The sequence below is a fragment of the Hemiscyllium ocellatum genome, chromosome 36 (genome assembly GCF_020745735.1).
Source record: "Hemiscyllium ocellatum isolate sHemOce1 chromosome 36, sHemOce1.pat.X.cur, whole genome shotgun sequence".
Classification (NCBI taxonomy): Eukaryota; Metazoa; Chordata; class Chondrichthyes; order Orectolobiformes; family Hemiscylliidae; genus Hemiscyllium; species Hemiscyllium ocellatum.
This window is the reverse complement of record NC_083436.1, coordinates 47,564,415-47,577,288: the sequence shown is the minus strand read 5'-3', so window position 1 is coordinate 47,577,288 and position 12,874 is coordinate 47,564,415. Positions and strand designations below refer to the sequence as shown.

At 42.7% G+C, this 12,874-nt stretch overlaps 1 protein-coding gene across 1 annotated transcript in view; it reads left to right on the top strand.

Moving 5' to 3' along the window:
- The window catches only part of wdr32 (WD repeat domain 32), a 101,714-nt gene that overhangs the window by 69,689 nt on the left and 19,151 nt on the right, over nt 1-12,874 (top strand). Inside the window, exon 5 of the mRNA XM_060851474.1 lies at nt 3-113. Coding sequence (XP_060707457.1) covers nt 3-113 — 111 coding nt within the window. The remainder of the gene's footprint in view (nt 1-2; nt 114-12,874) is intronic.

Sequence of the window (12,874 nt, the reverse complement as noted above, 5' to 3'; positions counted from 1 at the left end):
AGATTTAACCATGTCGTCTTGCAGCTTATCTGGTTTACGATCACATCAGATAGGCACAAACCAGAACTCAGGAAAAAACCCATCACAGTCTTGTGTTCGGATGGAGAGAGAAGGTAATGCTGATAACTGAGTGGTAGTAGTTTTCTTTTGTAAGCCTTCTCCTTTAAAACATGGCTTTATTTAAATTTCTTTAGTGTTAATAAATGAAAATGATGACTAGTTTCAATTTAATTAATTGATGCAAAAGTGAAAAGCCAACTTTGAAAATGTATGGGTCAATCTTATGTATAAGTTGACCCCTTATTTGGGGCCAAAAAATCTTTTATTTTCCATATATCTCGTGTAGAAGTTGATCCTAGTTGTTCACAGTTATAGATCAATATTTATGAGTCAGTGTGCCTGCCCTTTGTGCTTCCTCCGGCTTTCCAGTCTGCTAGCCATACCACTTGGTTCTGGGTCTTCCAGTCTGCCAACTGTCACGCTCAACTCCAGGTTTTCAGAAGTACTGGAATGGTACAACAGTGCAGGGCGACTGCCATATCTACTGAGTTGGTTTCTGTGGTTTCAGTTCCCTGCGGTTTACCATGGCCTAAATATATTACAGGGAACACTCCAGAACCAGGGACCGGGGGCTGCTAGGAAGGTAAGTTTCCCATTTAAATGAATGGGTTCGCACCTATCCGTGGTTTCGGGCTTCCACAGTCAGTCTCGTAAAGTGTCTCCTGTGGGTACGGGGTGCATGCTGTACCATTCTACGTAGCAGGCAGAATGGAGACAGTTATTTTGTAGATAAATATTCAATAATGGCCATAATTATTTTTCCTATTGCTGTTTATTATTTTATATAGAGATCTGGCTCTTGTTTGTTCATTTTTTGACTCATACCAAGCATGATTTTCATCCCCTCAAAAACAATACGTCTTGTGTGTTAGTTGACTCCCTAATTTCAGCTTTAAAAAAAACTTCGAAATTCGACCTATACACGAGTATATATGGTAAAACAAAAGGAAAATTGATTAACCAGCTGGTATGAGGTCCAAAGAAGAAGCATTGAAAGAAACTTAGAGTTGTTGTGGTTCTGCTTGCCGAGCTGGAAGTTTTTGCTGCAAACGTTTCGTTCCCTGGCTAGGGAACATCATCAGTGCTGTTGGAGTCTCGTGTGAAGCGCTGCTTTGATGTTTCTTCCGGTATTTATATTGGTTTGTTCTTGCCGCTTCCGGGTGTCAGTTTCAGCTGCAGTGATTTGTATGTGGGGTCCAGGTCGATGTGTCTGTTGGATGTTCTTGCCGTTTCCGGGTGTCAGTTTCAGCTGTAGTGGTTTGTATAAGGTGTCCAGGTCAATGTGTCTGTTGATGGAGTTTGGGGATGAATGCCATGCTTCTAGGAATTCTCTGGCTGTTCTCTGTCTGGCTTGTCCTATGATAGTGGTGTTTTCCCAGTCAAATTCATGTTGCTGGTTGTCTGAGTGTATGGCTACTAGAGATAGCTGGTCGTGTCGTTTTGTGGCTAGCTGATGTTCATGGATGCGGATTGTTAGCTGTCTTCCTGTTTGTCCTATATAGTGTTTTGTGCAGTCCTTGCATGGTATTTTGTAAACTACGTTAGTTTGGCTCGTGCTGGGTATTGGGTCCTTTGTTCTAGTGAGTTGTTGTCTGAGCGTGGATGTTGGCTTGTGTGCTGTTATGAGTCCTAAGGGTCGCAGTAGTCTGGCTGTCAGTTCTGAGACGCTCCTGACGTATGGTAGTGTGGCTAGTCCTTTTGGTTGTGGCATGTCCTCGTTCCGTGGTCTATCTCTTAGGCATCTGGTGATAAAGTTGCGTGGGTATCCTTTTTGGCGAATACCTTGTATAGATGTTCCTCTTCCTCTTTTCGCAGTTCTGGTGTACTGCAGTGTGTTGTGGCCCTTTTGAATAGTGTCCTGATGCAGCTTCGTTTGTGTGTGTTGGGGTGGATCAGGACACTATTCAAAAGGGCCACAACACACTGCAGTATATAGGACAAACAGGAAGACAGCTAACAATCTGCATCCATGAACATCAGCTATCTCTAGTAGCCATACACTCAGACAACCAGCAACATGAATTTGACTGGGAAAACACCACTATCATAGGACAAGCCAGACAGAGAACAGCCAGAGAATTCCTAGAAGCATGGCATTCATCCCCAAACTCCATCAACAGACACATTGACCTGGACACCATATGCAAACCACTACAGCTGAAACTGACACCCGGAAACGGCAAGAACATCCATCAACAGACACATCGACCTGGACCCCACATACAAATCACTGCAGCTGAAACTGACACCCGGAAGCGGCAAGAACAAACCAATATAAATACCGGAAGAAACATCAAAGCAGCGCTTCACACGAGGCTCCAACAGCACTGATGATGTTCCCTAGCCAGGGAACAAAACGTTTGCAGCAAAAACTTCCAGCTCGGCAAGCAGAACCACAACAACGGATACCCGAGCTACAAATCTTCAATCAGATTTTAGAAACTTAGAGTATCATAATCAACCCAAAGAAATAGCAGACTTGGCAGGTATCTGATTGGCAGGATCTCTGTTGGGGACTCAACTAATTCATGTATTGATTCATGAATTAGATATAAATACTAGATACATTACAGAGAGAAAGCCACATTGTTAAAGATTTCCATTACTGAATTTGGAAACTCTGAAAGCTGTGATAAAATAAGCAAGCATTCTTGGGTCCAAAGCAGATACCCTAATGATAGAACAGAGTACTTTCTATATGATGCAAACTGAGAAACATTGAAGATCTGAAGGGTTTTGTGGATCATGTAAAAAAAAAATCATGAATGGGTGGAGAAATTAATCAAGAATACTAATGGAAGTTGGCCTTTAAAGCTGGAAGACTAAAATACTGTGGATGGATATTGTATTATAGCGGTACAGGAGAGCACTGGGTTACGAATGTGTACACCAGGCGAAACACAGTTCAGTACAAAACTTCCATTAGTAAGTATGAGCAAATGTTTGCATGTTGGATCCTTAAAATTATGGAATCTCGTTTGTACAAGTTTTTGTAAGTTGCATATTTGTAAACTGGGGCCTTTCTTTACAAAGCTCTGGTCAGCTGCATATTGCAATTGTGGGACCATACTTTAAGCAAAACATGTAGGTATTGGAGGCAACACAGTATATATTTACTCGAATGGTAAGTAAACCTGGATGAAGTAGCTGAACTTGATGGGAATTAAGGATAAATGCTCTTGACATTGAAGCAAATAAACTGCAGATGTGTGTGGTAGGGAATTAGGACATGGGGGAGTTCAGGGCCTAAAATTATTGAACTCGATATTGAGTTCGGAGGTCTGCACATTCCCCAGTAGAAATTGAGATGGTCTTCAAGCTTACGCTGAGCATTGCTGGAGCACTGCAGCAAGCATGAGACAGAGGTGTTGGCCTGGGAAAAGGGAGAAAGTGAGGACTGCAGATGCTGGAGATCAGAGCTTAAAAGTGTGTTGCTGGAAGATCGCAGCAGGTCAGGCAGCATCAAAGGAACAGGAGAATCAACGTTTCAGGCATAAGCCCTTCTTCAGGAAAAAGAGCTTATGCCCGAAATGTCGATTCTCCTATTCCTTTGATGCTGCCTGACCTGCTGCGCTTTTCCAGCAACACATTTTTAAGGCCTGAGAACAGGCCCTATCATGCAGACTAGGTTTTGTTATCACATAGGAGAAAGTGAGGACTGCAGATGATGGAGATCAGAGTTGAAGTGTGTGGTGCAGGAAAAGCACAGCAACCGAGGAGCAGGAGAGTCGACGTTTCGAGCATAAGCTCTTCATCAGGAATTCTCGGATGCTGTCTGACTAACTGTGCTTTTCCAATACCACACTCTTTGACTTTGTTATCACAGTCTGCCATTACACACTACTTATTGTTAGCCAATAACAGTGTCTCTTAACAGCTATTAACTGTCAGCCAGATCATTATCAACTCCTTTGTCAGTCCAACTGTTCTTTCTCTTTTGGAGTCTATTCCTACCCATCAATTACTCCTTTACTCCTTACCTCCTCCCCCACACTATCTTTTGCATATAAATCAACATTTTCTTAGCTACCATCAATTCTCTGGAGGGATTACCAAACCCAAAACATCAACTTTGATTTCTGTTCGCAGATGCTGTCAGACCTGCTGAGTTTTTCCAGCAACTTCTGTTTTTGATTCTGATTTACAGCATCCACATTTCTTTTTGTTTCTATTATAAGTGTTTTTAGAATCAGGAATTCCTTGGTAATGCCCTCAGCCCAACTATTTTCAGCAGCTTCATGACCTTCTTCTATCATAAGATCAGAAATGGAGACATTTGCTGTTGTTTGCACCAAGTTTGGTACCATTTATAACTCGAAAAATATTGAAGAAGCCCATGTCCAAATGCAGTAAGGCCTGGATAAAATTCAGACTTGTAAAATTTCAGGGTTCAGTACTTCCCGATTGGCAAGTAAAATTTATGCCACAACAGTTCCAGATGACAACCATCTGAGGAGCAGGAAAGTCGACGTTTTGAGCTCTTCATCACTTTCCTGATGGTCAGCTCTCCTGCTCTTCAAATGCTGCCTGACCAGCTGTTCTTTTCCACCACCACACTTCTTGACTCTGATCTCCAGCATCTGCAGTCCTCTCTTTCTCCCAGACAATAACCATCTCCATCAAGAGAGAATCCAATTATCGCTCTTTGACATACGATGGATTACCATTGCTGAATCCCCATGGTTAATGTTTTGGGGTTACCATTGACCAGAAAATGAACTGGACTAGCCATATAAATACTTGGCTTCAAGAACAGGTGAGAGGCTGGAAATTCTGAAAACAGTAACTCACCACCTGACTTGCCAAATAGTGTCTGTCATTTACATTGCACAATTTACAAGTATGGTACAATACTACCCATTTGCCTGGATGGGTACAGATCCAACAGCAATTGAAGCTTGACACCATCCAGGACACAATCCACTTTTGAAGGAGGGTACTAGATGTTAATTCTGCTTTTTCTTCACAGATGCCAACTGACCTAGGTTTTTATAGCAATTTCTGATTTTAAAACAAGCCCCCTCATTGGTACCCTGTTTACATTTTTCACATTCATTCCCTTCTTCACCGATACACAGTGGCAAAAGTGTACACCGTCTATCAAATGTACTACAACAATTCTCAAAAGCTTTTGACAGCACTTTCTACCTCCAGAACCTCTACCACCTAGGACAAAGGCAACAGATAGATAGGAATATTGGCAATTTTTTTCATTCAGCAGATGGGAGCCTTAACTGGGTCAGCTCTTATTGCCAATCTAAAGTTGCCCCCGTGAGGGTGATGATGAGCTGGCTTCTCGAACTATGTAAGTAATCTCAATGTAGGGAGAGAGTTCCAGGATGTTTGACCCAGTGAGGATTGGAACAGCGATACATTTTCAAGTCAGTTAATTAAGTTAATGGGAAATGGTAGGATTGTAGAGAGAAGCGAGAAGTCGGAGTAGGCTAATTGGTCTCGAGAAATCCCCGCCATTCAATTACATTATGGCTGATTTTCCTGCATGGTCCCATTATCACTCTATCTTTACTCCTTAGAAATCTATTATTTTCTGTTTTAAGGAACATTTTATGACTCAGCCTCTACACTCCACAGGTATAGAATTCCAAGATATACCTTTCTCTTAGTGAAGAAGTTCCTCCTCATCTTAAGTTTCCAATTACCATTTTCTTTATAATAGATCTAGCATTATTATGCTAAGAGGTATGTTGTGACCTGTTTCTTCCCCCATCCCCCATTTGGGCGGCACGGTGGCACAGTGGTTAGCACTGCTGCCTCACAGCGCCTGTAGACCCGGGTTCAATTCCCGACTCAGGCGACTGACTGTGTGGAGTTTGCACGTTCTCCCCATGTCTGTGTGGGTTTCCTCCGGGTGCTCTGGTTTCCTCCCACAGTCACAAAGATGTGCGGGTTAGGTGAATTGGCCAAGCTAAATTGCCCGTAGTGTTAGGTAAGGGGTAAATGTAGGGGTATGGGTGGGTTGCGCTTTGGTGGGTCGGTGTGGACTTGTTGGGCCGAAGGGCCTGTTTCCACACTGTAAATCTAATCTAATCTAATCCTTTCTCTAATAGTAGGATTATATTTGCTACCTTACAATCTGCAGAAACTGCCCTACAATCAAATTAAAGAACAGTATAATAAATACCTGATGCTGTTTTTAGTTTGTCAACAGTTATCCATAACTTCTGTTCTATACTTAAAAGTGTAGGTTACTACAAAAAATATTTAGTCAGTCTTGTGTTTAGTCTGTTTGCTGCACTGATTGTCTTAAAATGCAAAATTTTGTGTCATCCAATCCTGATAAAAAGTCCTTGTACAGTAGAACCTCCATAAATGGGAAATAGTTTCCGCGGTTTACCGCAGCCTGAAAATATTGCATGGAACATTCCAGAACCAGGGATCAGGGGGCTGTTGGGGAGGTACGTTTCCCATTTACATGATGGGTTTGCTACTGTCCGTGGTTTTGGGTATCCATGGTAGGTTTTGGAATATATCACCCACGGATACAGGGGGACTACTGTACAAGCAAACAGCATGGAAACAGACCTTTGTTATGGACTAAGACAGACCACTCAAAACATTATTAAGCAGGCAGCTCAGACCATAACTTTGCAATTTGTTTCGATAAGTATACAGTAAAAATTACCTGGATTAAGTTAGCTAGGTTGACACTAGATTTTAAAACAATCAAAAATCTATTCACAAAATTACACAATGAAATGCAAAGAACAGAATAAAGAACCCCTACAGAACTCTACCTGTCCAACCAGACTTAATTATGCTGTTACGAATATACACAATAGTCCCAATGAGCCAACTCCCTTTAGAAACCAGTATGAATGGAACACATGCTTTCTGCCCTTCAACTTCAAGCTGTAAAGGAAGGAGGGAGAGAGGGGGAGAGCGTTTTCACACAGCTCCCTGTGGAATTTCCAATCAGTTCAAGACCGAACTAAAACTGCCAACCAGCTAGAGAGCTGACCACTCCCATTTAATTGTACAGGAGACAGGCGTCTCGATAACGCATCAGCAATCATGTTTTTGCAACCTGCCACATGCACAATTGTTAAATTGAATGACTGCAACAACAAGCTCCATCGAAGCAGTCTTAAATGTCCTTAAATTTTTCCACAAATGTCACTGAATCTCTGGAACTGTAGTACTGCTTTTTTGTCTACGGATAGGAAATTCCCCAATTACTTTTGTTTTCACATTCTGTGGGGCCATTGTCCATGTCCAATAACATGGCCCAGGAGGTGACTTGGGCTTTGGCAAATTCACTTTTAGCTAGGTTTACCACTAAGCTTGCCTTCTGAAGTCAATGGAACAAGTCAGTTAATTTTGTAAATGTTCCTTCCTGGAGTGACTAAAAATCACCAGGTCACTAATATACAGCACACGTTTGGGTAATCTGGCAATTACCTTATTAGTCAGTCTTTGAAATGCGGCTGGAGCATTTTTCATACCAAATGGCATGACTTTGAACTGATATAGTCCATTTGCTGTTACGAAAGCTGAAATTGCCTTTGCTCTTTCTGACAGATACTTGGCAGTAGACTCTGAGCAATTCCAACTTCGAAATGTAAATTGCTTGTCCCACTTCTTTGACACAGTCCTCCAATCGTGGAATTGGATATGCATCAGTCTTTGTAATGGTGTTGACTTTGCGATAGTCCACACATAACTGTCGGGTACCACCTGGCTTTCGCACCATGACTATGGGTGAACTCCAGTCACTGTAACTCACTTCAATTATGCCATCTTGGTGCATTGCTCTGTTTCCTTCTGAACCTGTACTGACTTTAGAGGGTTTTGTCTATAAGGATGTTGCTTAATCAGAACAGTATATCCTATATCTATATCATGCACAATTAGGTTAGTACTTCCCAGTTTATTTCCACATTTCTCCCCATGTGATAGTAATAACTCTTCCACAAGAAAATCAAAATGACATGGAAGATAACTCAATAATTTATCCCAATTTTTGATAACTTCCTAATTTTCCAATTTGATTTGAGGAATGTCCAATTCAGAATCCTCTGAACTTGGTTCTTCCTTCTGTGCTATAATCATGAACACCTTCTCTTACTTTCCTTCCCTTTGAAAATACCTTTTGAGCATATTCACATGACACACACTGTGAGATTTCTTCCTGTCTGGAGTCCTTAGTGAGTAGTTCACCTCACTCAATTTCTTCTCAATTTGATACGTTCCACTAAACCTTACTTTTGAAGGCTCATGTGTTACTGGAAATAACACCATGCCTTATCCCCATCGCACAATTGCGAATTTGTGATTTCTTATCCGCTTCTTGTTTCATTGTATGCTGTGATACTTTTAAATGTTGTTTAGCCAACTCTCCAGCTATATTTAATCGTTCTGTAAAATTTGACACAATTCCAATGGGTGATCTCTGAATTCTGATTTATTAATTTCTCTGAATCGGTTTTAACGGTCCTCTTAATTGTTGCCCAAAAAATTAATATAAATGGATTGAATTTGGTTGATTCATTTGGTGCATCTCTGATTGCAAAAATACAAATGAAACTCCCTCATCCCAATCATCTGGATAATCCTGACCATAAGTCCTTAACATGGTTTTTAGTATTTGATGCCATCTGTCTAGTGCTCCCTGTGATTCTGGATAGTACACAGTAAATTTGAATTGCTTTATTCCCAAGTTATCCACAACCGCCTTGAATAGTTTGGATGTGAAGTCTGATCCTTGATCTGACTGGATCTCTATTGGCAGTCCGTATCTAGTTTAAAAAAAAATTTGAAGTAATTCTCCAACCCCTTTTAGCTATGATGTAGCGTAATGGGACTGCCTCTGGAAATCTAGTTGACACATCCAATATTGTTAATAAATACTTATTCCCACTTTTTCTTTGAGATAGAGGACCTATGCAATCCATCAAGACTATTGTGAAAGGTTCCTCAAATGCTGGAATAGGTATTAAAGGTGCAGGTTTTATTACTGCCTGTGATTTTCCAATTAGCTGATATGTATGACATGTCTGGCAAAATTCAACTACATGTTTGTGTAGTCCAGGCCACTAAAAATGTCTTTGTCTTTGTATTTAGCCTGTGTTTTCCTCACCCCTAAATGACTTCAAAGTGGTAGCTCATATGCCACTTGCAGTACCTCCTTTCTATATGCTGCTGGCAAAACAATTTGATGAATCTCTGCCCATTTCGCATATACTTGAATGTGTGATGGTCTCCATTTCCTCATTAAGACACATTTGTTCAGTAATAATACACAGGAATGTATTCACTTTCTTAGTAAATGCCTTTTGATATAATTGTTTTAACTCCTCACCTTTTTGTTGTAATTCAATCAGCTTAGTAGAGCTAAAGATGCTTGCATATTTACCTATCTGCTCTTTCTCTGTTCCACTTATATGATCAAAGGAAGTTTGGATAACACTGTCAGCTTCCTTATGTGTGCCTTTTGATCTCTCCTGCTTCAAATTGTGCCTCAATGATCTTGTGATAACACAATCAGGGAAAATTCCAGAAAAGCATTCATCACATCTTCAGTTGCCTGTGTCTCCACTAGCTTTTCAACTAGAGTAGGCAGCATGCCTACCAGTGAATCAGTTATATCATTTGCAAGGACAAATTGCATTCCTGGACCTGAGAGTTTGCCCGGTACTCTTACCACAAATTCTCCAGTTTTCTCTGGACTCTCTAGCCTCACTTTACAGACTTGAGCACTTTTTGTCTCATCATGAATTCCTGTTACCTGTAACTTTTTTGGCATTAGTCCCTCAGGAATGCAGAAAGAGCCAATACTATCCCAAGCTTTGTCTACCCAACCAAATCAATACCCACAATGAAGATACGAGCATCTACCACTCACTGTTTAAAATCCCGCAAAGAGCACCCAATCTGTTATGGACTAAGCCAGACCACTCAAAACATCCTTAAGCAGGCAGCTCATACCACAACTTAGCAATTTGTGTTGGTTAGTGTACAGTAAAAATTACCTGGATTAAGTTAGCTAGATTGACTACTAGATTTTAAAACAGACAAACATTTATTCCAAAGATTACACAATAAAACACAAAAGAACAGAATAAAGAACCCTCCTACTGAACTCAGTTGATCCAACTAGACTTAATTATGCTGTTTCAAATATACACAACAGTCCCAATAAGCAAACTCCCTTTTAAAAACACATGCTTACTGGTTGACATTGAAGGGCAGAAAGAGAGAGTGAGTGAGTTTCCCTGTGGAACTTCCAACAACTTCAAGACTGACCTAAAACTGCCCAGCTCAAGAGCTGACACTCCCCTTTCATTAAGCATCCAAGGAATAGGAAATTCGACGTTTCGGGCATAAGCCCTTCATCAGATTCCTGATGAAGGGCTTATGCCCGAAACGTCGAATTTCCTATTCCTTGGATGCTGCCTGACCTGCTGTGCTTTAACCAGCAACGCATTTTCAACTGTGATCTCCAGCATCTGCAGACCTCATTTTTTACTCCCCTTTCATTATACAGGTGACTTCCAAAACATGGCCTGAAGTCTTGTCTGTTTACATATAAACAAAAAGGCCTCTCAAAATCCTTTTTACCTCTGTACCAAACCAGACTGATTTGAGCCTGGCCCAGTTTATTCCCCCTCTGAGAAAAATCAAGGACAGAGTATCCTTGAATCAAGGAACAGCTTTTAGAAAACAAAAGGGACTAGCTTTGTGACACCTTTTCAGTCCAACTAATCCATGCCAACTATACTACTTTCGGTTCCGGTTGTCAGTTGCTGTCCGCTGCAGTGGCCGGTATATTGGGTCTAGGTCGATGTGTTTGTTGATGGAATCAGTGGATGAGTGCCATGCCTCTAGGAATTCCCTGGCTGTTCTCTGTTTGGCTTGCGCTATAATAGTAGTGTTGTCCCAGTTGGAAGCGGCAGAGACAAGCCACTATAAATGCTGAAGGAAACATGACAGAAGCGCTTCACAGGAGGCTCCCAAGCACTGAGGATGTCTCCTAGAAAGGGGATGAAACGTTTGCAACAAAAACTCCCAGCTCGGCGAACAGAACCACAACAACCTTCTTCACTATCCAGTACACCGCCAATTTTGGTGTCATCCGCAAATTTCCTAACCATGTCACCTTTATTCTCATCTACATCATTTATATAAATCACGAATAAAAGAAGACCCAGCACTGATCCCTGTGGAACATTGCTGATAACAGGCCTTCCGTCTGAAAAACAACTCTGGAGTGTTGTTTTTCTTTGTAAAAACAAGGGCTGCAGATGCTGGAAATCAGATTCAAGATTAGAGTGGTGCTGGAAAAGCACAGCAGTTCAGGCAGCATCCAAGGAGCAGGAAAATTGACGTTTCAGGCAAAAGCCCTTCATCAGGAATACAGGCAGAGTGCCTGCAGGGCGGAGAGATAAATGAGAGGAGGGTGGGGATGGGGAGAAAGTAGCATAGAGTACAATAGGTGAATGGAGATGGAGGTGTTGAGTCATGGAGGAGGGTGGGGGTAGGTAGCAAAGAGTACAATGGGTGAATGGGGTGGGGATGGAAGTGATAGATCAGAGAGGAGGGTGGAGTGGATAGGTGGAAAGGAAGATAGGCAGGTAAGACAAGTCATGGGGATAGTGCTGAGCTGGAAATTTGGAGCTGGGGTGAGGTGGGGGAAGGGGAAATGAGGAAACTGGTGAAGTTCACATTGATGCCCTGGGGGTTGAAGTGTTCCGAGGTGGAAGATGAGGCATTCTTCCTCCAGGCATCAGGTGGTGAGGGAGCAGCGGTGAAGGAGGCCCAGGACCTCCATGTCTTCGCCTGAGTGGGAGGAGGAGTTGAAATGTTGGGCTACAGGGCGGTGTGGTTGATTGGTGCGGGTGTCCCAGAGATGTTCTCTAAAGCACTCTGCTAGGAGGCATCCAGTCTCCCCAATGTAGAGGACACCGCATCGGGAGCAATGGATACATTAAATGATATTGGTGGATGTGCAGGTAAAACTTTGATGGATCTGGAAGGCTCCTTTCGGGCCTTGGATGGAAGTGAGGGAGATGGTGCGGGCGCAGGTTTTGCAATTCGTGCGGTGGCAGCGGAAGGTGCCAGGATGGGAGGGTGGGTTATTGGGGGGCGTGGACCTGACCAGGTAGTCACGGAGGGAATGGTCTTTGCGGAAGACAGAAAGGGGTGGGGAGGGAAATATATGCCTGGTGGTGGGGTCCGTTTGGAGGTGGCGGAAACGTCGTCAGATGATTTGGTTTAATGGAAGGTTGGTCGGGTGGAAGGTGAGCCCGGGGGGGGGAGGGGATTCTGTCCTTGTTATGGTTGGAGGGGTGGTTTCTGAGGGCGAAGGTGCAAGATGTGGATGAGATTCGTTGGAGGGTATCTTTGACCATGTGGGAAGGGAAATTGCGGTCTCGAAAGGAGGAGGCCATCTGGTGTGTTCTGTGGTGGAGCCAGTCCTCCTGGGAGCACATACGGCCAAGGCGGAGAAATTGGGAATACGGGATGGCATTTTTGCAGAGGTAGGGTGGGAAGAGGTGTAATCCAGGTAACTGGGAGTCGGTGGGCTTGTAAAAAAATGTCGGTGTCAAGTCGGTCGTCATTAATGGAGATGGAGAGGTCCAGAAAGGGGAGGGAAGTGTCCGAGATGGTCCAGGTAAATTTAAGGTCAGGGTGGAATGTGTTGGTGAAGTTGATGAATTGCTCAACCTCCTTGCGGGAGCACGAGGTGGCGCCAATGCAGTCTACACCTCCTCTCCGTTTCCTCCTCTCCCAACATCCCAACAGTACCCTTCCACCGACACACTCAATAGTTTAGCTGAACTGGTCCTCACCCTCA